Source organism: Amphiura filiformis, chromosome 20, assembly GCF_039555335.1.
Source record: "Amphiura filiformis chromosome 20, Afil_fr2py, whole genome shotgun sequence".
NCBI lineage: Eukaryota > Metazoa > Echinodermata > Ophiuroidea > Amphilepidida > Amphiuridae > Amphiura > Amphiura filiformis.
In genome coordinates this window covers 6,367,164-6,393,950 of record NC_092647.1, presented here as the reverse complement: position 1 = coordinate 6,393,950, position 26,787 = coordinate 6,367,164, and the positions used below count along the sequence as shown (strand labels likewise).

The 26,787-nt window shown below is 37.1% G+C and overlaps 1 protein-coding gene across 1 annotated transcript in view; it reads left to right on the top strand.

Moving 5' to 3' along the window:
• The window catches only part of LOC140142728 (CUGBP Elav-like family member 3-A), a 250,638-nt gene that overhangs the window by 166,365 nt on the left and 57,486 nt on the right, over positions 1–26,787 (top strand). Inside the window, exons 5-7 of the mRNA XM_072164723.1 lie at positions 16,402–16,481; positions 21,802–21,951; positions 25,252–25,293. Of these exons, the coding sequence (XP_072020824.1) occupies positions 16,402–16,481; positions 21,802–21,951; positions 25,252–25,293 (272 nt within the window). The remainder of the gene's footprint in view (positions 1–16,401; positions 16,482–21,801; positions 21,952–25,251; positions 25,294–26,787) is intronic.

Below are 26,787 nucleotides of genomic sequence, written 5' to 3'. Positions count from 1 at the left end.
TATTAATACTGGCCTGACCGCCTGTGATGAATACATGTTAATCTGAGATTTACTGGAGATACAATCCCTGAGATTTAAGGGGTGATTATGGTTCTGTTTATTTAGGTTTAGATGTAAACAGAGGTGAAATTGTCCATAAAGATATTCTTTAATTTGTGTTTCATTTATGTGTCAAGAGATTATTATACCTGTTTTTCCACATCATCATCATTGTCGTTTTCGTCATCATCATCATCATCATCATCAACATCCTCCTCCTCCTCCTCCTCATCCTCATCATCTTCATCCTCATCCTCATCCTCATCCTCATCCTCATCCTCATCCTCCTCCTCCTCCTCCCCTCACTCCTCATCCTCATCCTCATCCTCACCCTCATCCTCATCCTCATCCTCATCCTCATCCTCATCCTCATCCTCATCCTCATCCTCATCATCATCATCATCATCATCATCATCATCATTATTTGTCCATCACCATCACCATTACCATCTCTAACTCCATTTCTACCTCCATGAACATATCCATCTAAATCTCCATCTCCATTGACATACCCCTTTCAAGGGAGGGGTGGAATCAGTGTTCGAAATATGCCTCAAAAAATTACAGGCCAGCCGGGCTTGACCTTAAAAAGTTACCGGCCACCCGGGCCGGCAACTAGATGCCAGTCAGAAAAGTTACCGGCCAGGCCAAAAAGTTACAGGCCAATGGCCAGCTGACCGGCCCTATTTCGAACGCTGCGTGGAATTGGTTTAAATTAGTCAAAAATTATCAAACAATGCCTGCAAATATTAGAACATGCCAGTCAGCATCCCACAGGGTGGGGGAGGGCAAGAGAGGCATGAGGAGGTGTTCCACAGGGGACAGCTGCCCTTCCCCTTGGTTAGGCCACTGGTGTCAAAGAGGGTTTGACAGATGGGTGTGCAGATGAGCCAGTGCTACAATTTTGTATGAATCGTCCAAAATACCATCTTTAAAAACAAGAGTCATCTTGAATCAGTTTAAACTTACCTGAAATCATCATCTTAAACCTGACAAAGAAAAGTAGAAGATTCATGGGCCAAATCCAGGTCAGATTTAAACAAACTTTGCATTTGTTTTGGTTAAATGGTAATGATTCTGTTCAGTGGCAAATCTTTCCATCCTATTAATGCTGGCCTGACTGACTCTGATGAATACATGTTAATCTGAGATTTACTGTAGATACAATCCCTGAGATTTAAGGGGTGATTATGGTTCTGTTTATTTAGGTTTAGATGTAAACAGAGGTGAAATTGTCCATAAAGATATTCTTTAATTTGTGTTTCATTTATGTGTCAAGAGATTATTATACCTGTTTTTCCGCATCATCATCGTCATCATTTTCGTCATCATCATCATCGTCATCGTCATCGTCATCATCATCATCATCGTCGTCATCGTCATCGTCATCATTTGTCCATCACCATTACCATCTCTAACTCCATGAACATATCCATCTAAATCTCCATCTCCATTGACATACTCATTTTGATCTCCATCGCCTTGCCCAAGGGCGCAACACGGTGGTGGGACGGGACTCAGATTATGAGTCCAAGGCCGTAACCACTGAGCCACCGTGTCCTCAATCAACACTATATCTCCATTAACATATCCATATATATCTACCTTTATCTCCATCAGCATCAGCATCTCTATTTCCACCACAATCACTATCAACATATTCATCTCTATCTCCATTATTATAATTATCAATCTCTATCTCTATCACCATCACCATCACCACCTCCATTTCCATCTCAATCTCCATCTTCATCTCCATTTCCATCTCCAACTCCATCGCCATTTCCATTTCTACCACCATCTCCATCTCCATCAACATGTTCATCTCCAATTACATATTCATCTCCATCTCCATTAACATTTCTATCTCCATCTCCATCTACATCCATTTCTATCTCCATTTCCATCTCTCCTTCCATCACCATCATCATCTCCATCACATTGTCATCTTAGTTTAAGTTTCTTACTTCACACAGCAGTCACTTTTGGCTTATGGTCAACTCGTTAAAAACATCTACCAATTTAAAGTAACATACCAGACACAACATGAGAACATTTTGTTGACACAGTTTTTCAGTTACACAACTGTGTCAAATTATCCCGGGATTGTACGACCTGGCTAGAATGACCCCACTTATCAAATATTGTGACAGCCCACGGGATAACATTAACCCATGGCCATAGCCTATCCCTTTCTGCCTGTCCGAACTTGCCAAACTTGTGATATTAAAGCTAGGACAACGCGTGTTAGGGCTATCATTAAACACAAGTTGAAACAAAAGACAGTAATCAATCAGTGTGCGATTTGAGTGGGGATTTGAGCCATGACTTCCCTTAGACTGTGTGCTACTTTGTGCGACAGCCTTTGTGATGTTTGCAAAGTCAGGGGCCTAAGCAAGTCAAAGAAATAGCAATTACTCATTTTTGAGGGAGGGTTGTTTCTTTCATTTCATATGTAGCAATGGCATAGCCAAGAGGAGGGGGCAAAGGGGGGAAGCTTATCTTTGACATGATGCATAATCAGATTTGTGCAGTCTTAATCTTGACCTAGGCAGTGAGATATCTTATTTGTCAAATTTTCAAATCACAAATCGTAATAACAACTGCACTGTAATGTAATTGGTCTCTTTAAGTTGAGACACCCTGTCCTAAGTACATAAGCCCAAATTTTGTATGCATCTACCAAACAATTAAGAATGAAATGATTTCTGATCACCCATACAATTTTCTGCTTGTTTTAACTTGTTGACTAATATAATACAAGGGTGAATGAGTCTACACTTTATTGTAGTGTTTTGCGCCAAAATAATGAACCCAAAATGGTGCCAGAAAGATGGTCGAGGAAGTAAGCGCCTATTTTATGGTACTTCACCCAGTCGTCAATTGATAAGGACTTCGTCAAGTACTGTAAGAATGTGGCAGATTTAACGGTCAAGATGGTAGAAGGTCGTCAAATCTGTGCACGCTATAAGTAGCGTGTTCTGCTTTAATACGGGACGCTTGTCTGCCATTTTCATTTCCCTTCTATTAGGAAGAGGGCCGGTTTAAAGGGAATGCGGACGCATTAAAGCACTCTTCAGCATAATTGCGGGACCTTTTATTAGGGTTCAGGTTTTATAGCTCAGAAGTAGCTTAAAGGGTATGACAAAATCAAAATGCTATCGATGTTGTAATATTATGCCCAGCTAGATTTTGTCCAGCATTTGATGAAAAGTATTGGGTGGAGGAGTCGTTTTTGTTCAAAGAGAAATGAATTTGCTTAAACAGTGGAACTTATAGCCCTAGAGAAAATATTTGTCAAGTAGGACGGTGTGCTTCGCTGCATGGCTTTATGGATCTAAATATATCAATAATAGCGATGAAAGTATGTCAATAATAGAGATAATATCTAGTTTTACAAGAATGCAATTGATTTTCTTCATTATTGTATATCTTACCCTTAATTGAAAAGAAAGTTTATAATTTTTTTCAGAGTATAAGTGTTTGATACGCTGTTAAAAACATGGTATGTTTTACCCAATTCCAATGCTGGGTAACAACATTCAATAAAATTTGCACAATTTTTGTACTTAAGTTGAGTTGTTCATAGCTGGCAAGGGGCAGCTCCCCCCCCCAACATTGTGCCCCTACTTGGACCACTATGATACTTCAGATTTGTAGGGTGTTTTTTTGTTGTTGTTGACAATTGTAATCCTTCCCTTGGCATCCTTTCTGGGCTACGCCATTGAACCTGTCCAATTACAAAGCTCCCGTGGTTAAGGCACAGGTCTCATAAACCGGAGGTCTTGGGTTCGATTCCCAGCCAGGATAGCTTTTTCTACTTATCTCCTTTATTATTTGCAAGGGTGAACCTAGTGTAAAATTATGTTTATTTTAAGTGTAGAACTGTATTGACAAAAGTAGGCATTGATTTATTCCTCTGTTATAAAGAGCAATCTCCCAAACATTAAAAGTAATAACGGTGCTGCAAAACAATAGGGAACATTGTAAAAATGGAGTGGTCAAGTGATGATGAAACTAATAAAAGCATCTTGCGCGTAAATCTCCTCGGGTGTCCAAGCAAATTCCTTCGTTTTGATGAGAGCGAAATTTGAACTTGTATTTCACCCTGTCGACAATAACGCTTAAGTTCAGACACATTTTTAAAAGCATATTTGGGACTTGATAAAGTATCTCTAGGGAAGTAATCGTATCCAGGGAGGAAATTATTGCTAGCATCAACTTAAGAGGTGCACTCATATTGCTTTTCGCCTTGTATATCTCCACCAAATATATTTAAATACATTTTGCTGTTATTTGAATCCAGCTACAATGCTGACATCGTCCAACCTTTATACGGCTGTCTACAGATCAGCTCATCGTACGGTGCATTTCATTCTTATCGTGATTGCATTTTGTTGTCGTCTTACTACAAGCATGCTTGGCATGACAATAGTTACAATAAGGATTTGAGTTGGGCATAAACGGCTGCACTGTAAAATGTGCATGCTTTACTACCGGTATATACAGCAGTCCTACAGGGTGTAGTTTTGCCAATCTTCTGCAGATATTTAATTAAAAACACAGATAGGCTAGGCAGACAGGGTACATAATGCCATATGCTGGCTGGGCGCGTTGATCTAGTAAAGAAAGAAACCCATAGGCTTGGATAATGGAATAGTACTGCAGATTTATTGGGTTTTGTTATCCAACCATGAGATAGATATTTCAAATAACCGGAGTGAAGACAACTGTGTCATTATTAAAGGCACATTGGGTGTTTTTGGTACGTTTTATTTTCAGTTCAGAAATTGGGTTATATATGCGTTATTTTGCGCATGTTTTCTCATGCTATCTTCCTCTGAGATGGATATTTCAAATAACTAGAGTGAAAAGAACTATTAGTAAAGACATATCAGATGGTTTTTGGTATGTTTTATTTTTGGTTCCGAAATTGCGTTTGGAATGCATTATTGTGAGTTGCCTATCTAGAAAAGATGTTTATGCTATTTTCTTTCGAAAACATAGAAATTGCTTTCCAAACAATTTTAACAAGAAATGAATCATTTGGCTTTAAGATAGTTGGAAGCCAGTTAAGTCGAAGACAATGAGAATATTCTTTGAAGCTCTTGAATAGTTATGGCTTTAGGAGGAAGCATTTTGGTTATATGTAAGGTATCGAGCAGTATAGGAAAAACAAGATGACATTCTAGCCAAATAAGGAGATGGTCATACCAAAACATTCCATATAGCAGTAATGTAGTAATTTATTGATGTTCATGGTCAAGGAAACATGATATTTGTTAACTTTGCTGCAGTGGTGGAGTCTCCTATTTTCAGCCAATTTGAACCTCTCAGGCAATCCCCGCTAATTTCAAACCCTGAGCCCGCAGTTGTTGCTATACTGCCCATCATGCCCATAGTCATAAAACTTTAATATGGAGAGGATAATCTCATTCTTTTTCTGTTATTCATAAAGAGAAAACTTGTGCAATGATACAATGACAGTTGCCATGACAACCATGGTCTATGATTGACAACAAGATGCCATTTTCATCTAGTGAATCTGTCTAGTGCTTTCTTGTTCAACTGAGCTTTAAGGGCAAATCATGTCAGTCCAGCTTGAGTTTGTCTGTTTATTCATAGGAAATTTGATAGCGTTTTCAATAATATGTGAATTCCAGATTTTTCAAAGTTCATGTCAAAACAAAAAAGAGAATAGTGCAGATTATATTAGAAGTTAATTTATAGATGGGTATTTTTGGTATACTAAAGTATATCCTATCATATGAACCCTGTGTTATATATAGGGTTATAGGGTTAGAGCTATGATTAGGGGTTATATGGTTTGGATTATACTCTCTAAATGCAAAAGTAAAAAAAGTGATGCCTACAGTGATACTCAATGGAGTGAAAATGGACTCTTTCTAGAGTGATTTATTCCACATTGAATGGTACTCTTTTACTCAACATTCACTCTTGTCATATTTTCATTCTATTAGTTAGTGGGCACTGACAATCTTTTAGAGTAAAATGCTGTCCTTTTCACTCTTCTCCATTTAGAGATCAGAGTTGCGGTTTAGGGTTATGGTTGGGGATATGGTTTAAGGCTAGGGTTTAGCATTAAAAGACAGTCAAAGGTTAGTAATTTGTAAAGTTATAACTAACATGCTAATAACAGTTGGATAATATGTTATTTTCATGGAATTGATCACCATATCCATGTTGATAAAAGACACATTACTTTATGTAAATTAGATGTGGCTTCCATTCTTTGCCAGCATTCCTTTGGACATAATTATCAGAAAAACAGGAAGAATTGTGACGGCTTCTGTGGCCTAATTCAGAAAATAATTGCTTTCACTTTGGAAAAGGATTCTCTATAGATGCTAGGAGCACCAGAGTAGCATGAAGCTGATATCATGGGAGGAAGGATTGGTGTAGGCCCTATGTCATCCATTTTGGCTTCTTTTAAGAAGACTGTGACGTCAGTGCATGCTCCAGTGGGCGTAGTACTAAAATCAAAGGTGATGTAGTGCATCTGTACTTACGTCAATGCCTAGAGGAAGCCAAAAAACTACAGTAGTCAATAAAAAAATAAAATAAATGTATTTTATTATTTATTTCAGGTATATTTTATTAAATGTCATAGCAGTATTAAAACACTGAATTGCGACACAATTTACAATTTATAAACATCAAAATTTACACATTAATTAATACAACATAAAAATATATATCTATGTACAATTTCAAAGTAATATATTACTACATCAAAAAACATATTTAAAAGAAAAAGGAATTATAAAAACACAATTTAAATCAAATTCATAAAAAGTCAAAGAGGTAAGAGTAGTGCACTGGTAGGGAGCTCAATTATTGCACACAAAAAACTTTCATATTGATTGAATTTTATGATACATGAATATTGCACACTGTTTTGGTGAAATGTTTTCACTGAGAATATACAAGCTATGTAGATATTTATATAGCGCTTTATGCTGTAAACAGCCTCAAAGCGCTTTACGTTTATTCCGCCGTCATTAGAATATGTCGGAACCACGTTTGCAGCCTACAAGTGGCGCAGGGTTCATCAGTACAACGACTGTGACTACCCCTAACAGCTTCCCATTGCACCTGGGTGGGGTGATGCAAGCGAGGCAAAGCGCCTTGCCCAAGGGTGCAACACGGTGGTGGGACGGGGAATTGAACCCACGCACATCGAGCAAGCTCTCAGATTATGAGTCCAAGGCCGTAACCACTGAGCCACCGTGCCCTTACCACGTGTCTTCCCTCTCGTCACTGTTGCCAGGTTTGAATCCCTGCATGGTGATCCATGGCTGTCCTGGCAAGCTTTCCTCTAGGTACTCTGTTGTTTTTCCCCCTCTTATATATACATTGTGAAATCAGATCCCTTCCCATAACCCTTTCTCATTATGGATGCAACCTGTGGGCTGATGGGATAGATTGCCTGTCATGATAGACTCATCAGGATGGGAGAAAAATTAATATTCTGCTAAATCTGCCATTTTTTGTGTCTTCTTTTACCTTTTTCCGGGACAAATTTTGAAATAACCGGGCTCTTATCTCCTCAGAACATTGAGGGTGGTTATAATGTCTGTTGAAGCTAGACTACCTTGCTCTCCATATAGCAGCGCCTTGAGGTACATCTGTTGGAGGATAAGTAGCCCGTTATAAATCTCAATATTATGCTCCTAGCAAAACTATAATCATGAAAAAACTTTTGTATAGTGATAGAAGCATTTCTTACTTACTGAACTATCTATATACCATCAGTACCAGGGAAAAAAGGTAAAATTTGACCTGAACCACAAAGGGCTTTGAACATTAAAAAGCAGCAGCACTTGGTAGAATTGTAATTGTAACATGCATATGATACAAGTGAGGCTTATTGTGAAGTCGCAGCATGCTTTTAACCCATTTCTCAAGGAGAATCGGGCACAATCCAAGAGGAATCGGCGAGGTCCCAGCGGATTGTCATAGGAAGTGGACACAATGCGCACGGAATATTTTGAATCATGGCTCTCGACGTCGCTCAGTGAAGTTAAACATGGTTGTGCTTCATGGTACATTGCTCGCTGATAAAATGTACTTAATACTAACCACATAATGTCTGTCAAGTACAGACGATGTGAGATAACTCGATAATGTTAGTGGGGAAAATAATCGAATATTTATTATTTTGTCATAATTTTTAAAAAAATTAACAAGTGGATTGCTGGATTGCATGAGAATTTTATGAAACTACATTTTTTTTATTTGAATATTACCAATATTTATTTCTCAGGTGAAGAGCATAACAAACCATCCGTCAAAAACTTGCCATTGATAACAGCACATAAAAGGTTTATACTTGATCCTCAAGTACGGATCACCAGATGTAATTTGTGTATGGTTTGAAAGTATTGGGCTGTTCCAGTTGAAATCCATACACCCCCTATGAAAGACATGACCTTAATCTCCCACACAGGGAGTGTGAATTTCAAATAAGGTTACCTGAATATGGGTGACTCTTTAAAATCTACACCCACCCTGTCATGTCTTACATAGGGGGTGTATGGATTTTAACAGGGATAGCCCATTGTAACACCTAACTGGAGCCCAAATTATTTTTAAAAATTGGGCAATTTTCAGACATTTATTTGAAAAATTTGTGAAAATGTGTTAAATTTGACCTAAAATCTGGGCACCAGGTATATGAATGTGTCAACTTTTCTTGAAAAATCAGTATAAATATGGGTCTATTCAGATTCTCAGAAGCATATCCCTACCAAAATCAAATGTGAGTACATGCACCCCGGGCCCACAAGCAACCCCATTCATCTCGCTACAAACCCAACCTGACTGAATAGTAGTAACCCAATCCTTGAATCTAATCAGATCTACGATGACAAGATACGAGTGATAAACTAACCTGACAATACTGATTGAGTCACTCGCGTAACCCTGACCTTGTCAAGAGCAATCACACAGATAAAGAAAAAAAAATGTACCGCGCATATTTATACCGAGCGCTTGGGCTGACTGGGTGTCAGGCGAAATGGGCTGTTCCATTTGAAATATGGCATGTGGAAGATTTAAGAAAAGTCTTCCACAGAGGGAGTATGTTTTTCAAATGGAATCGCTTAGGGTTAATTATTGTGAAACCCATACTCCCTCTGTATATGGCTTTACCTATATATCTTCCAACTGGAGTGAGTCTTTTAAATGGAAGTTGCCCAATTGTCTATTCTAGTATAAAACCCATACTGCCTTCACAGAGGGAGTGTGGATTTTAAATAGAATAGCCCAATACAGTGAAAGATAGGGTTGAAACCGTGGATATCGGAATGATTTGTTTTAGCTTGAAATGGAACTAAATGACATGTACATGTGGACCAAATAAGAGGATTGTACATGCAATCTCTCATTTTCTCCTACTCGCAGAGATTAGATTAATGCTCAATCTGGTATATTGTGGTTAGGTTTACAGCAGGGGGTGGGTTTACAGCGGGGGTGGGGGTGGGGGTGGGGGTGCATATATGGACAAATGTTGTTGGTGTGTATGCAGCTACCTTCTTAGGTTCCCATCGCTGTTGACAGTGTCATAGTTTTATATCTTGGTGAGCTAACCAGTGTTGTCAGCTTAGTTAACATTCAAGTCACATGTCGCTACAAAGGTTTACTCACGATTAGGTTACTATTCCATCAAAGTTGGGTTTAGGCGTCTCTGGGTTTGCAAGAGCCAGCTGCCCCCTTGCTCCCCCTTGACTATAATAACACTGGTCCTTATGAATGATGGAAAAGATCAGTGATAGCTTTAAGATTAGAATTATGGATAGATTAGGATTAGGATTGGGATTAGCCAAAGGTTTTGGGTTAGATGAGATTAGGGTTGAGAGTTTTGGGATTAGGATTGTGAAATTGGCAAACTTCATAACGTTGTGTTAGTTCAATAACTATCTTTTTAGTCATGTAAATGTACTGTCCCATTTTAGAATGTTTGTTTTTACATTTTATTCAAAACAATAGTTATACAGGGTGTTCATGAAAGATTGGTACCAGAGTTTGGGTTGATTTGAAATTCACAAAGTATGGGGTTTTACAAATAGTGTTTTTTTTTTATTTACTTTCGTTGTTTGGTAGGAAATGCAGCAAATTCCCCGAAATTTGTTGCTCTTAATTTGTCTGTAGATAGTTTCAGCCAGGATTGATAACCTAACATTTTGATTAGTTGATTGATTGATTGCTTGATTGATTACTTGCTGATGTATTGATTAATTATTTGATGGAAGAATGGTAATTGATCTGATCAGTTAATTAATTGATCATTTGACTTTGGCAGGTGTTTGCCTATAATAACGCAGCCTTATGCAGTATACATCGTTTATATACCAACATAAAGAACATGCTTTTTGCGTATCAATTCTTTAAGTAATGTAATATGATTATATTAGGGCAAATTGGTGAGAGTGTCCCATTTTCTTAATGTGAGGTCAACTTAATCATGTTATATAAAGTAACTAGACTTTGGTGCAGTCCATTTGAAGTTAATACTCAATACTAATAGTGGTAGACTGCATGGAAGGCTACAGGATGTTCCTGACAGCCAGGAATCGTATCAGTGCCTGCGATTCAATTCCATCTAATGTTACACCGTTTTTCACATTTTGTTGTGGAATCCTTACGCTGTGTCTAGTGTGTCAAAATTGTTCCTTGGAAAGCAGATTTTGAGTCAGAAATACACCAAGCAGGCGTCGTCCCTGGAGGGAGAATCTGTGAGACTCTCTTAAGTCGAGCTAAGAATGTATGGTACTGAATACTAAATACAGACTACTACTTGATGGTTACTTTAAGGTAGATTAGGGAATGAGAAAAGCAAGAGGTCCAGTTCTGGTTGTACTAACTGTTATGTATATGCACCTGTTTGTTTTGTATTTGCAAGCTGCCCCTGTGAAAAGTACTCCCCGGCCCTCCTCCTGTGTGATGCTGGCCACATTGATATTCAAGATTTTGAGGCCTTTTGATACTTTTTAGCCTATTTTTTTACCATTTTCATCAAAGTTTGCCCTCTTGAAAGTTACCTTGCCTCCTCTTGCCCCCCTGCCCCTTGTCCCCCCTCCCCCTTTTCTCACCCTCTGAAAAGGTGCTGGCTATGCCACTGCATTTATTCAAACGGTGGAAGTGTGCATATTACACACCCAAGTTACACACATACCAACTGTGGATCCTGATCGCAACTGTGGAGCACCACTGTTCAAAACCCATAGATGGGGTATTACACCCCTCATTTTGTGATAGGAAGACTGCCACAGCACCGACTTCTCAGTAGGTCAATTATGTATGGATTTGTGTGTATAAAACTCCACGATTAGCATGTGGGTGTATGAAACTCCACTGTAGAAAAATCATACACACTCCACACTTAGGGGCCATATGGGTGCATGATTTAGGAAGATTTAAGCAACACACACACACATTATTAAATACTCTTAGTGGCGCTCTGTCACTGATGCCATAGTTTGAATCAAAACAAGTTACCGCACTGAATGGTTTTAAATCCTGCTGCTGCTATAGCACATACGAATGTGTACATTTGTGTGGGCTGTGTGTTAAGATTGTTTCCGCTGTGGAATGATAAGAACTTGCACATTTCTATGCAGAGGCGTAGAACTATATTAAATAAAATCCTATAAAGAATTAATAAAACGACTTGATGAAATATTGTACCTAGGCAAATCTGAAGTAGGGCTAGAAGCTTAAGGCAGTCCAAAAATAAAGGTTTGTGAGTCGACATGTTCATGTTACCAAGGCAACATGGGAAAGACAACTTTTTGCATGCTGCAATTAACGGAGCCAAGTCACATCCACAGAATTCTAAAAAGGGGTTTTGCGAAAGAAGTCGAAAAAGTTAAACGATTCAAGATATGGCCGCATGCATCCTAATGGGGCAGACTTGGTGGACAATATGCCTTGCAGGTGTACTAATGACCAGTGTGAAGATGTCTCTTATCCATCCTCTGACTTGCTTGCCACAGGATAGGTATTAGTGTGTCGGTGCAAAAAAGGTGTATCTGTCTAAGAGTTTTATAGCTGCCTGATAGTAAATAATGAGAAGCTGGAAGTTCCAATTTTGCAAAGGAGCATGTCAAAATGGCCGTTTATCTTGTTTATTTCATCATCATGTGCAGTGTCAGATTTGAGGAGAGGCTGTTTTCAAATTTGTTTTATTGAGTGTATTTTGAGTGAGATTGTTAAAAGGTGCAGGTTTACAAGCCAAGCTGCAAGTAACAGCCATGTTCAACTTGCCCGGTGTACTTCCATCTCTCTCACTAAATGGGTAAATGCCGGTGGCTTAGCCCGGGTGGCTTAGCTAGGACTTTTTTTTCAGAGAGGGGAAGAGCAAGGGGGAAAAGCAACTTTTAAAGGTGGGTAAACTTCGACCCACATTGTCAAAAATTGGCGAAAAGTACAAAAAAGCCAAAAAATCTTAAATATCAGGGCAGCCATGCCACAAGACAAGATAGAGACAAAAGGGGCAAGACTTCTCACAGGAGAGGCATCTGCCAATGGTAAATGCCAAATTCGAGCCTGGCAACTGCATTGAAGGAGAAAGGAGTCTCCAAGAGTACACACGGGGCAGCTATTCCTCTATATCTATTTAAGTGCAAATATGACTTATTATACACACTACATGCATCTTGCAGTGAAACTTACAACTGCATATTATCAGAGTAGGTTTGCTGTGCGGAATGCAACCAGTTGATTATCAGCAAGTGACCCTGCTCTGTGCCTCCATACATAAATACTATATCCAAAGAATGCTGCATAAATATGCCTGTTTTGTACACAATTTATTTAAATAAATTTAAACAAGATTCTAGAAGGTCTTAACAAATGTAAATTTTATCTTTGACAATATAGTGTATAAGCAGTTTATAATTATTCAACAAATTGATTGGTTGCGAAACAGCAAGTGTTAACATAATTGCAGTCAAAAATTTCGCTTACAAAATAGCGATTTTTTTTCTAAAGTACAATATCGTGGGATAAGCCTCCCAGGACTGATTTATGCAACAGCATGGCTACATCAGAGTTATTATATCACAGCTGCATTTGGCAGTTCCCTATGAAATTAGTGGCTAATGTGGGTAATGTGATCTTCCTGGCAAATCAGGGGGCATGACCAAGTGGATTATGGCCTGATTTGTGACTTCTTTTAACAAGTTGGGGGGAGGTGCATTCTTGGACCCCCAACCAAAAAAAGAAGAATTGTAGTGTGTATCTTAGTGAACATTTTGAATATTTCAGTCGAAGTGTCGTTTTAGGAAAAGGACAGTGAGATGGAATTGCAAGCTCTCTATTTTGCCCCTGCAAAATTTGCCTGATACACCACTGACTGGGGCTCAAAGAATATAGGAATATTTGAAATAGTTACCAATCCTGAATAGGGGCGGATTTAAGGGGGCATAGCGGTCGCGCCCCTCTATTTTTTTTTACTAGCAAAGGCGCGGTAACTTAAAAATACAAAAATTGTAAGAAATTAAAAAAAGGAACCAATTCGGTCATGAACAGCAAACAATGGGCCAAAACCGTTGAGTTTTCGAGGGGGTAACCCCCCTTTAACACATTTTTTTCATTGTCGACCAAAAGGCGCCCCCTTTATCAAAAATTCCTGGATCCGACCCTGCTGAATATCAGTGGAATGTTTCTTATTAGTTTTATTTGCAGAGAACAAACATGCGTAGATGCCTCTACTTTTTAAATAATTATGCAGATACAGGAAAATGAGACAATTCCGGTTGAAATACATACACCCCTATGGAAGACATTACTTTAATTAATATCCCACACAGCAGGAGTGTGAATTTTAAACAGAAAACAGAGTCACACATAATGGTAACTCAATTTGTAATACATACTCCCTGTGTGAAAGTTCATGTCTTCCACAGGGGTGTATGGATTTTAACTGGAATAGCCCAGATCCAGAAGACAGTATCAGGCTGTGGATAGTATATAACCAGTAGACAACATAGGCCTCAATGATGAATTATCAATAGTTTATCTCCGATATGAATAAGACTTCGGAAAACATGGCAGACATAAAGGTTTTCTTATCAGTTATTGTTCACTGGACCTAGATTTGAGCTTGTTCCTGCCGACAGCCTCTGCTATGTATTGAGTATATAGTAATCAATTTTAATATAGACTACAGTGGCCAATAGAGTAATTTATAGGTCACACATGGGGTGTAATTTTGATCGATTTTTTTTTCTTGGAGTATGAGGTCTAATTATGGATCCAATTATGTGTTTGTAAATGGTAGTAAGATGCATGTTGAAAGAGAGGGACAGAAAGACAGAAGCAGAGACAAAAGATCGAGTGGAAGGCAGGCCCATAGCCAGAATTTTTTTCATGGGATGCAGATTTTCCAAATGCAGACCTTTTCCAAGAGAAATCTTGATTTTGACCAAAAGTAGACCTTTATTCCCTCTGCAATTTTGATTTTTGGATCCTATTTTTAAAACAAATTTCACAGAAATTTCATGATTTGGGGTATATTTATCAACATTTTTGGGTCAATTTTGCTTTTTTTTTTACAGACAAGGTAGAGCTTTTGCAGATTTATAGGGGGTGCATCACCCTTACTGCACCCCCTGGCTACAGGCCTGGTGGGAGGGGACAAAGACAAATAGGTGGACAGAAAAGAGACAGACAAAACAAATTGAGAGAGGTGATAGAAAGTGAGAAAATAGAAAATTACAAAAATGTACAGAGATGTGTGTGAGAAAGTGTTAGACAAACCCAAAAGAGGAAAAAAGAAAGAAAGAGGAGACAAATCCTGACACTTAAAACAGTGGATTATTTATTATTTTATTATCATAACTTGATAAAAGTTCACTAACTAGCAACCACTATCGCGTATATCGCCAGTCAACATTGATTTAACGAACCAAAGAGATACAGAAACCCTGATAAAGTATATCAATATTTTCATATTTTTCATTACCCGAATTTAATAAATTGGGCTAAGTAAGCACCATTGATATGTGCCGAGCAGATACACGAATCTATGTTTGCAGAACTTTTATGTGTGTTCACAATGATATCAGTTTAATCATGCTTCATGTTCAAGAGTAACCATTGAGTTGTTAAACCACTGGTCTATTTACACAAATCGTATAAAATCTCTCTCTAATAGAAACTCTTGTCATCAAAAGGGTTATTGAACCCAAAATCAACAATGAAATAACGAAGATCGCAAAAACAAAGGGAAACACAGTAATGTAATATTGCTGTCAAGAGTGATTTTCGACAGACACTTATATAATCATATCAACATGGCCTATAAACATGTACATCCGTGAGAAGGTTATTTCTCTAAGTAATAGTGTTTTTAGATAATCTCTTCAAAAAGCACTTGTCGTGTGTGAAGAAACTATGCCTAGCAGCGCTACTCATGTCCCCATAGGGTCCATTCACTGCAGCAAGCAATTAAGAATACTAGGTGTACTGCACTTGTAGTATAGTCCTAAAATTCCACTAAGAAGTGTTTCTAGATATATTTTTTCTCCTCAAAATGTTTCATTGTTTATTGGTTGCAAAATTAGCAGATAGAAATTCTGAAATTGATAGAATCTTACTTCTTTGGGATCTGCATCAAATCAATTTGTGGTAGTACATGATTTTGATATTAAATTAAGGGGTAAACATCCACGAAAATGAAACTTTGTCAGTTGGGTGATTATTAATTGTGCGGTTACCATTAGGGCTTGCGAGTAGTTATTGAGTGGAAGAGTATGAAATAGCTGTCTGCGTGATTGATATGCGTCCGACCTAGAGGTTAATGTATGATTCTAGACTTGTCAATGATGACATTGTGGACCTGGGCAATCTACCTCGCTGATATGCGAGCTCAAAATTGAAACAAAAATGTGAAAGAAAGAGGAAAACTTGGCTGTTACTGCTAATATAATAGTAATGATAAGATGACAGGTGATGTATGTATATAGGTTGAAAATCTACCAAAGTGATTTTAGTAGACTTGGTATTGGATAGGGACATTCCTTATTTATAGCTATGCAAATACATGGGAGAAATTTAAGCAATCATTATCATCAGTTGCTGTCTACTGAAGATAGCAAATTTGTTTAGTATTGCTTTCATCATTTTGTAGTATATTTGTCATGGTATTATGATTGCTATACATGTAGGATAACTATTAAATTTTGTGCTGAAGTCTTTGTTTAAACTGTTACTGATTGATTTTTAACATTAATATGAATAGATGTTGTATGGATGTCAACTAGAATAACCCATAATTGTGATGAAATAGTAAACAATTAAGCCTAATAAATCATTTTATTCCTTTTCTATTTTCAGGTTGTGCTTTCATCAAGTTCAGTACAAGAAAGGAAGCACTCGGAGCAATCAACAATATCAATGGAACTGTAACAATGCCTGTAAGTTCAGTAGTTAAGCTCCTTCTTCTCTGTTCATTGAATGCTGTGTTGTTGCTCTTTGCATGCATGTGCGTTTTATGCCAGTCTTGGACGTGATACTTTCTTTATCTGTATACTGTCACAGAACTCTTTCATAGGTGATAGTTCTTGTAGTATCGTATGATCTTAACCTGCTGCTATGTTTATCTGGTAAAAAATCTTGATGTGACCTTTCTTTGCACAAACTTTTGTTGGTCGGTGTTTGACATCAGTCGGTTTCATGTTGCTTCCTTTGATGGTGCTGATGGGAAGAGGAGGGATTTGTCACACTGGGTGTTGTTGGTGAATTGAATGGTGGATTAACTGGTGGAATACATATTGTAGATTTGATGGTTAAATCCATAATGTAAGATCTTATAATATGAAATTGGTCAATTTTTTTTTCAAACCTGATTTTTGGCATATTTGTAAATCTGTTGAAGATTTAGAAAAGTATGGGTTTCGAATAAAATAGTCATGTATGTTTCCCAAAATAGTCAATTGGGTAACTCCACTTAGAATACTCACTCCATTTGTGGAAGGTATGAGTAAAGCCAATATACAGGGGTGTATTCCCCTGTGGAAGACTATTTTTAGATCTTCTATACAGGGGGAGTGTGGATTTCAAACAGAATAGCACATTAATGAGAGATTCTAAGAAAGGAAGGAAGGAAAATGTTGCAGACTTCTTGTGGTGGGATTTTAGTGTATAGCAGGCTTTTAGTCTCATTCTCAGGAGTATCAGTGGAGCAATCCTAGACATTGCTTTTTACAAGCCTTATTAAAGTACTGTCTGTCTGAAGGAAAAGATATACAATGACCGGTCGCAAGAGACTAGTGTACAGGTAGACCGTTTTTATGAACTTGTGTACAAGTATGTGTGACAGGATTTTCAATACTTTCATTTTGGTAGGTTTTCTTTTTCTTTTTTTTTGTTAGACAAGGTGTAGAATTATATTGCACAGGAGATAACATGCATCGGATATGTCGGAGAGGAAGTGTCTTTATACAAGTAATATTTTGACTGCAAGTTTAGAAGGAGTCTGTGATATCCCTTGGTTTATTCACTCCCTCCCTCAGAGTCGATCGTGCTGTAAGACTCAAGATGAATTTCAGCAGTAAAAGATCTGGTGAAGACAAATAACCTGGGCCTACATGTTTTCTACTATTGTGATGACTTACGGATGCAGTTTTCTTCAGAAAATTTGAGAATTTTGTATATGTTTGAACAAATAAGTACATAGGTGTTCTTTTGGTTCTTTTAGTAATGGTTAACATTTTGACGAAAACTTTTGAAAATGACTAATTCTTTAGAATATCATGGTGACAAGCATCCCAAAAGGGAGGAGGAAATACTTCACTGAGGGGGAAGCTGCCCCCATACCCCTTAGCTTAACCCCATAAGAACTACCTGCCGATTGGCCAAAAAGAAGTTTTCATTATCAATTGGACCAATCAGCAACATTGTTAGAATAATTTCACCACACCAAAAATTGGGGTGAATTATTTGCAAAGCTCCATTCTGATTGGTGATTAAAGTGAAGATATCACGTAATTGACCAATCAGAGGCAATGTTAGATCGGCAGGTAGTGCTCAGGGGGTTAACACCACCCGTACCCTATAGCTGAACAACACTGGTCATCTTCAAACTTTTGCCAAGTGGCTGTTAGTATATGTGACACGATCTGGTCCATGGAGGTCAAAGGAGGCTGAAAATTAAGTTTGTAAGTTATTACTTTATACAAGCATTAGGCTATCATACTAAAAACACCAAAATTCTAGCATACTTGGTTCTAAAGATATGAATTTTACTGTGTTATACACCATATTTTTGCCTTTATCTTAATTTCAAATTTGCCGCCAAATTTGGACCAGAGCGTGTCACATATATACAGCAGAATATGCCCCAAATAGTTTAACTTTGCATTACAATCTAGGGATGAGCAGGCACCTCCAAGCAGCCCCTGGATGAACCACTTTGAAATCAAATTTTGAGTCATATGAGCAGGATTATGAAATCAAATCAAGCAGAAATGTTTGAACATATACCTGAAAAATGAGTTGCACCTGATTAAAAAAAAACCAATTTTAATCATATGTAATGAATATGATAGCAAATTCACCAGAGGCATGTGTCTGCGAGTAACATGAGCGCATACATTGTGTACACATTTCTCTGTGTATTTATTTATTTTGATGTCTAGTTTTTTTGGACTCTTCCCAGTTTAATATGCTTTTAATTTTTATGCGATTATTAGGGAAATATTTGGGAGGTAATTGCATCCGGATAGTGATAGGTTTTGTTATGAAATTAAAGATGCACAGTGATAACTACTGGTGTTATAGTATTGAAAACCAATATGCTACACAGTAAGCGTGTGTATATAATTTTAAAACAAAAGTTTTGTCGTTTTGGGTTCATTTCCAAGAAAAATCATCAGCGTGGTGTTAGGCAAATCCAATCCATTGAGAGTAATAATTTCAGTTGAAAACAAACCATACTATATTTGAAGAAAATCAGGTTACGTGCACCACAAAATCATTCCTTGAAAATCCATGTAGGTCAACCTTTGTTGAAATCAGTAACTATGCAGGTGTCAACTGCAGATGATGACAAGTTGTTTTTTTTTGCAGTCAAATATTTCAAAATTGCAAATTTTTATGACCACATTTGGAATCAGCATGAAGCATCAGCCTAGTATTGGTTCAGTAGTTCTTAAAACAGCTCTTGATATTTTGAGAAAATATCTCTAAACTTTGACTTTTATGTTGAAGCGCTAGCACGCAGAGCATTAATCTCTCATTGGCTCAAACAATGTTGCGAGACTTTTATAATATTTACAAAAATAAGAGTAGAATCTGTAAACATTCATGAATACATTCTGATGAAATTTGTTTGAATAGTGTATCATCCTTAGTCTCAGTCCACAGTTCTTAAGATAGCACTGTGTAATTTAGCATGGTTTCTTAAACACAGCGCTAAATTCAATACATACAAATGTGCGTGAGTGTAGTGGCTTAACGATCCCCGCTGATGGATTAAGTTTTTGCGTGTTTCAGGCAACAGCTCAGTAAATGGACACTTGGGGGAAAAACCCTCGTTTTGTTTTCCCAGACTGGTGTTTTAACATTTACGGTCCCTAGGGTTGGAGTCAAGGGTGACAACCACGGTTGTTGTAACCATACGTAAGAAATCTTTTGCCGTAATTTCTGCCGTTGTTTCTAACCCAAGATGGAATAACATTTTGTTTTATTATTAAACAATATTTTGATAGGTGTGTGTATGGATGTTGTTGGTTTATTACTAGAAAGCATTGTTCAGTGTATATGTCATGTTATATCGTCAAGTTTGCATGGTTGTTGTTGTTTGTTTATACCCAGATCAAAAAGACTGCTTTTTAATTAAGTATTTATAGTGAAAAGTTGATTTTGTGTGGTCTTTTCGGAATGGAGTTTTATTTGTTGCGCACAAACACTGTGGTGTACTCGTGTTTTGTGGTGTTACAATTCACTCACAGTTTGCTGTTAATTGGTAGTTTTGTGATTAATTATGACCATATATGGTAAAACAGTTGTTTTATAGTGTCATTTTTAATTTTGATAGTATTTGTGGTTTTGTGATTTTTGTGCAAATGGAATTGTCCCTCGAGTTTTGTTTTTATTTTTCATGTGTCTAAAGACAATACTCTGTTTTGTTTCCCACCACGATGATATACACGGAGCTAGGCCTATAAATACTTTGCGATCCGTGGCCTCACCAATACTGATATGCAGATCTCTCTTGTTTATTAATTTGTTACGTTTAATCCTCCATCCATCCATCGTCCATCCATCGGCCGCTACTTGGTTTCCATGGCAACCTTAGGCCAAACCAACTCAGTGGATGGCCATTTTTGACACTATGAAGGTATAACACGGTACGATTTTTTTGATGTGGCTGTGTACGTACGCCCCCTCCATTTTGTCTGTGTATATTCCAAATTTATATACTTGATTTTGTCCAGTTTTGTTCTCGATATTTATGTGCATCCTAGTTGAGTACTTTAATCACACACTGAAGTGAGATGTGGTCTGTGAATTTTGGTGGTATGTGGTAGCTGCATATGAGCGACACCCGTCTATATTACCAATATCAAATTTAACCGTGGTTTTTTAAGCTATTTAGAATTTGGTGTAGTATACATATTATGGTGATTGGTTTTTTAAATTCCATTATTGAGTCAATTTTTTGTAATTGATTAGTTTGTAAACTGCCTGTGTTTTTACTACTTGGATATTTTGCATGGCAGATCTATTGTATTGGCACCTTTGTAAGGTACTTACTTACATACAGACAAACAAACAGACAGACAAACATAATTATTCCTCTTTTGGCTTGATTTGTTAAATGTATTTTGTGTAAAATGCACAATAAGATGAAGTGTCTCTACGAAACAGACATGAAAATGTTCAAGTGCTTTTGTTCTCAGTCAAATTTTAAGCTTTTTGGCCTATTTTCGCAAGAAATTCAGAATTGAAACGCCCCAAAATATAATTTATTTTACCAACTCTTTTTCAATGCTAAAATTCATTTTCATGTCTGGATGGTTATCACTGGTTTTTCATTTAATCATGGTGGTCATTAACTTTGAATGTTTCTAGAAATACTTTCTATCGTTTTATAGTTGCTTTACTATTTCTTGGTATATGATTGGCGCATCACAGGAGTAATGTTTCTAGGAATATTTAACCGCACCTCACCCATTATATATTTTAGTGTTGTTGCTATGTACCAGTTTTGTATTTCTATTTTTGGGATCAATAATGGTGTTTTTATTTTAGAGAAAAATTCTAAATCTTTACAGTATTTTCTATATCATTGACTAGTTGCACTGCATTATGAAGTAGACTGGTTCTCAACTTCTTTTTCTTCCACGTTTTATCAGTCACATTCTTGAAACCAGCAAATTGACAATTTCTATTTCTTTTTTTCCCCATCACATCCATTTCATCAATATTTGTTCATTGACCTTTGACCTATCAATACTTTCTTCTTACTTTCTTCGACACATCCATTATTGTTCTTTATTCCATTTTGTTTACCTTTTGTTCATTTGCATTCATTTCTACTTAATTTGTATCGTATCACCTGTTTTCACATGTTTTTGTTGATTCTTGTGCATTTTGTTGACACTTTTTATTGTCCTTGTTTTTGTTGACACTTTTTGTTGTCCTTGTTTAACCCACACATATATTTCTTTTCCTATCTGTCATAATTTGCTCATCTAAAATACCCATAATCCCCTCCTGCTCCCTATATAGGGTTCTTCCACTGGTCTCGTCGTCAAATTTGCCGACACCGAGAAGGAGCGTCAGATGAGGCGTATGCAGCAGATGGCCGCAGGACCGATGGGTGTCTTCGCTAACCCCATGCTGTCACAGTTTGGCGCATATAACGCATACGCACAAGCGGTGAGTAGCATTTGACCACTAAAGTCATTCCATCCTAATTTAAGTATGTATTTTTAAACTTTTAAATGGATTATTTTATCGGGTCAGTTCTTAGAAGCATCACATTAATTGGCATGATGTATTAGTCAAAGTGACAGTTTTATCACCTGTTTTTGTTTGTTCAGAAAAGAGTAGAGAGGGTTTTTGATGTGTTCTTTGCCTCAGTCAGTACTTGCTATCTTCAGTAGATAGCAGGAAGTGTTATTTTGAGTTGGCTTCTGAGACAAAGATTGGGCTGTTCCATTTAAAATCCACACTACCCCTGTGGAAGACAGGGGGAGTATGAATTTCCAATGGAATTAGCACAATAACCAATTTGAAACTCACACTCCCTCTGTGGAAGATTCAGGTTGAATCTTTCTCAGGGGGTGTATGAAATTCAAATGGAACTGCCTAATGTGTTCATTCCATTTGAAATTGATACTCCCCTTGTAGAAGATATTACCAAAATCTTCCACAGGGGTAGTGTGGATTTTAAATGGAACAGCCCATTGATTCATAGAAGGTGCTGTCATTTTCGTTAAAAGGGAAGGACATAATTGTTTGGCATATACTAAAATAGGTAGCCATAAAATTATTAACACTACAATGTGTGGATTGAGAAGATTTTATTTTAAAAATACAATTGCAAAATGGGTAATTGATTAAAATGAGTGCAATGAGAGCACTCCACATGCCTTCAAAGAGCCTAAAACCCGTATCATTTTGCATTTGTTGATATGCAAAAGGGGAGTCATAACAAAATAATTTCAACTTCTGATATGGGGTTACAAAAAAATGGACTAAAGTCTCTGATATTTGGGACCCTCTTCCAAAGAAATTGACAGCCCGCTTATATTTGTTTTGTTGTGATGTTTTTAGGAACAGACCCAATTAGATAGATCACTTTCTATATTGAACAAATGAAATTTATATGTTTCTCTTCAAATTGTCCACAACAATAATATCGGGAGTTTAGAGCAAGAAAGGCCCCGTCTATAATAGCTGCCAGGTGTAATTTGTGTACAATATCGAATGCAGAAATGGTTGAATTATCTATAGGGCAGCTATTGTGGTTAGGCCCCTTTTGCCCCAAACCCTCGATATGATTCATACAGAACAAGCTGGACAGGTGGTTTTTGATAAGCATTGGGTTATTCCAGTTGAAATCCATACGCCCTTGTGAATACATGACCTTAATCATCCACACAGGGAGTGTGAATTTTGAATGGGGTTATCTGAATGGGTGAGTCCATTTGAAATCGACACCCCCTGTGTGGGAGATTAAGGTTGTGTCTTCCATAAGGGGTGTATGGATGTTAACTGGAATAGCCTGTAAACCTTAAAATTAGAAAGTGATCTATGATCAAGCTCTATTCGGGCAGTTGTTATGAAAGAGAAAGGACTGTTTTTGTATCACATGTGATCCACCCCTCATCAAGCTCTTTTTCCATTTTGGAGACCCTCAGCCGTTTTTTGGTGATTTTAGCCATTAAGGCCCCCGCATAACTCTGAAAGCCCCCTCTGAGCCCCCCGCAGGAAAAGATCCTGGACATGCCAGTGCTCATATGAAGTTTCTAGAGACTTTTGGTCAAATCTCCATCCAATACCACAAAATTAGCTTAAATTTTGAGCCTAAAGCACTTATTTCTGAGAACTTTTTGCAATTTTGGAAATCTGCATGGTACTAACTGTCCAAAAGGTCTTTTTCCTCATTTTCAAATTAATTTTGTGCTCTTTTGTTTTTGCCCAAATTTAAGATGCAAAAATTAATTCCTTTATTGTTGTTCATAGAAATGATGCCAAAACAAGTAACCTTTCTATACATGTATGAATAGTGTAGTTAATTTGTGGTTTTAAAGTGTGATTAATATATATTTGTTTGTGAACGGGCTATTCCATTCAAATCCATCACCCCTATGGAAAATAAGACCTTAATCTCCCACATATTGTGTGTAGATTTCAAATAGTCGCCTATTCAGGTAACCCCATTTGAAATTCACACTCCCTGTGTGGAAAATTAAGGCTGTCTTCCTGGGGGTGTATAGATTTTAACTGGAACAGCCCAATTAAACTCCATCACAATCATAGACATTGTATAATCAATTTTTGTATCACCCTGTGCATGATACATTTGCAAAGGTTTTGTGTGACTTTTTTCGATCACCCTGAAAGTGTGTATGCATTAATTGTTATCAAGAAATTTTTTTTCAAGTTGTAGGAATCCTCAAGTTAAGCTATTGATAATAGTTTTGCAGGACCTTTAATGCAAATCCCAGGAACTTTTTGTAATTGTGATATGGGTTTTTTAGGCCAGGTCAAGAGACCAATAGGACTTCAGTTACTTAGAGGCCAGCACCCAGCCCAGTGAATCTGAATAAGCAAGAATTTCTAATGGATGTAGGGTACTCCCTTGCCATGAATTCTTGTCTTTTGTTGATCTTGATTTTGCCTGAAAACACTATTTTTGGAAAGGGCAATCTACACACTGGCTGCATGGCTATGAAAGCAGAATATTCTTTAGGAAACACTGCATTATGGCCTTTCAATTAAACAATGATTTTAAAACAAGATTAAACAATGTCGCTTCAATCCACATTCGCCAGTGTTACAATGTTAAGTTGAGACCTGGTAACCGAGGTGTGCAATTTACACCTCTTCCCGTCCGTTAAAAGGTCCACTTTCTTATGAACGTTTATTAAAATGTGCCTCAAAATGTCTAAATTTGGAATAAAAATTCACACAAAACATTTCAAAAAAGACCCAAAAAGTTACATGCATGCCAATTCCCCCAAATAGGTTCACATTTTGGAAGTCTCACCCTAATTAATCCTGGCTACGGCATGGTCAAGCTTAACAAAAAACAAAAAGAAGTATTAACTTCAGAATCAACCCCAACATCACCCCTTGTCAGATCCCTACATGTAGTTAGTTAGAGTGTTTGTATGTTTGTATGCATCTTGTACGAGTCTGACTCATATTTGCATTCAGTAGATGTGTTGGAAATGCATACATACATTTTGAGAACAAATATACACAAATTAAACCGCTTCAGAGTTCAAAACAAGTCCCAATTCTGCATGAACAAAGAATTTTTTACATAAAAACATTGTTTTTTTCTCGATGCCATCCTTAGATCCGTAACTTACCCTCCTTTGCAAAACAACGCAAAAGCATTTTGATTTGATTTTCAGTAGATGATTTAGATGGATAAAAAGAATGTTTGACAATAGATGATTTAGATGAATAAAAAGAATGTGTTAATGTCAATTGTTTTCAAAGATGCCAAGGGATTCTGAGGAACAACAACTTATGCAATATCAGGTATGTTTGGACTTGACCCATATTTTTATTTTTTTATTTGATAATTATTACTGCGTGTATTTAAGTATGATTATGATAACATCAGATTTTAACCAAATATTTTCCAAAACATGCTATGAATGATTATGAATTCTGTATTGATGACTGCATTCACAGGGAGAAAGTTATTGGCAAACATCCAAAATGTATATATGTTATTAGCTGTTATTGTGTATTTGCCAGGCAAGCATTATGGGCACAGAAGCTCATGCACCCCACCCTTCCTTAGAAAATACGACCAGCAAACTATCGTCAAAATCTTCCCAACTATTTCAAAGATGATAGTCATTAGCAAATAAGATATAATATATCACGAATCCTGGTCAGCAAATAAGCTTAAGAACAAAAACATGAAATCCAAAACCCTGTACAGAGTATTTGTTTTCCCTCTCCTCATATCCAAGTTAAACTAAATTTATATCAGTTTACACGAGTGTAGCGTTACTGTAGCGGAACATACAAATCAGGCATTTTATTCCCCTTCCCGGTGACCACATTTATCTGACGGAGAAATGACAGTAAGTAGTGCAGAATGAAATACAGGCAACAAAAGGCACCATCTTTGTTGTATGGAGAGAGTCAATAGGGTGCAGGTACTTCAATTCTTTTGCTGAGAGTTTATCAACCTTTCAAATCCAACTCAGCCGTACTTGTGAATTCGGCGCATATCTGCGGCGCTCAGAAACCCTGGCATCTTGAGTGTTTTTTTGTGCGACAAAGTAAACAGATGCATGACGAACACGTAAATCGGCCAATATTTCATCGCCGGCAAAATCATACAGTACTTATCTCTAAATCCAAGAGAAATCCAATCCAAAGATGAGAAGAAGGATAGAAATGTTAAACCTTTCTGGATTTAAAAAAACATAATTATGAAGAAAATCTTGAGTCAGCAACAACATTTTCTTGTTTGTGTCCGATTTCATTTTCATCTAGTTATACCGTGTTCAAATTAAACTTGGATGTGTTTTTATTATCCCTACATTTTCTGCATGTTTTAATATTATACAGTCAAGTCATGTTGAGTTTTTCTGTTGCATGCATTTTTTATCGATCAATTTATGACTAAGTGTATATGCACCTTGGACCCTTCCGTGTATTTTTGATCAGATTGTGCCCCCAATCATTTTTGAAGGTTCATGTCAGTGCTCTTACCAAAACTGCCTGTCTTCCATCTGAAAAGCAAACCAAATGAAATATCAAAAATAACCTTTTTTCATCACTTTCATGAGATTCATCTTTTTTTGAGAAATGAAGTTATAAGTGGATGAATTTAAGACAATTATGTTACCATGACAACAAAAACCATGGCAACAACTGAAACCGACTTCCCAGCACCTTTGTGTATAATTGGTCAGTTTGTTTCATATTTTTGTTTCTTGTTATGAATAGACCACTATATTAGTGTACTTTTTTCAGAGTTCCAGTCCAAATTGTAAATGAATCCACCCTTTT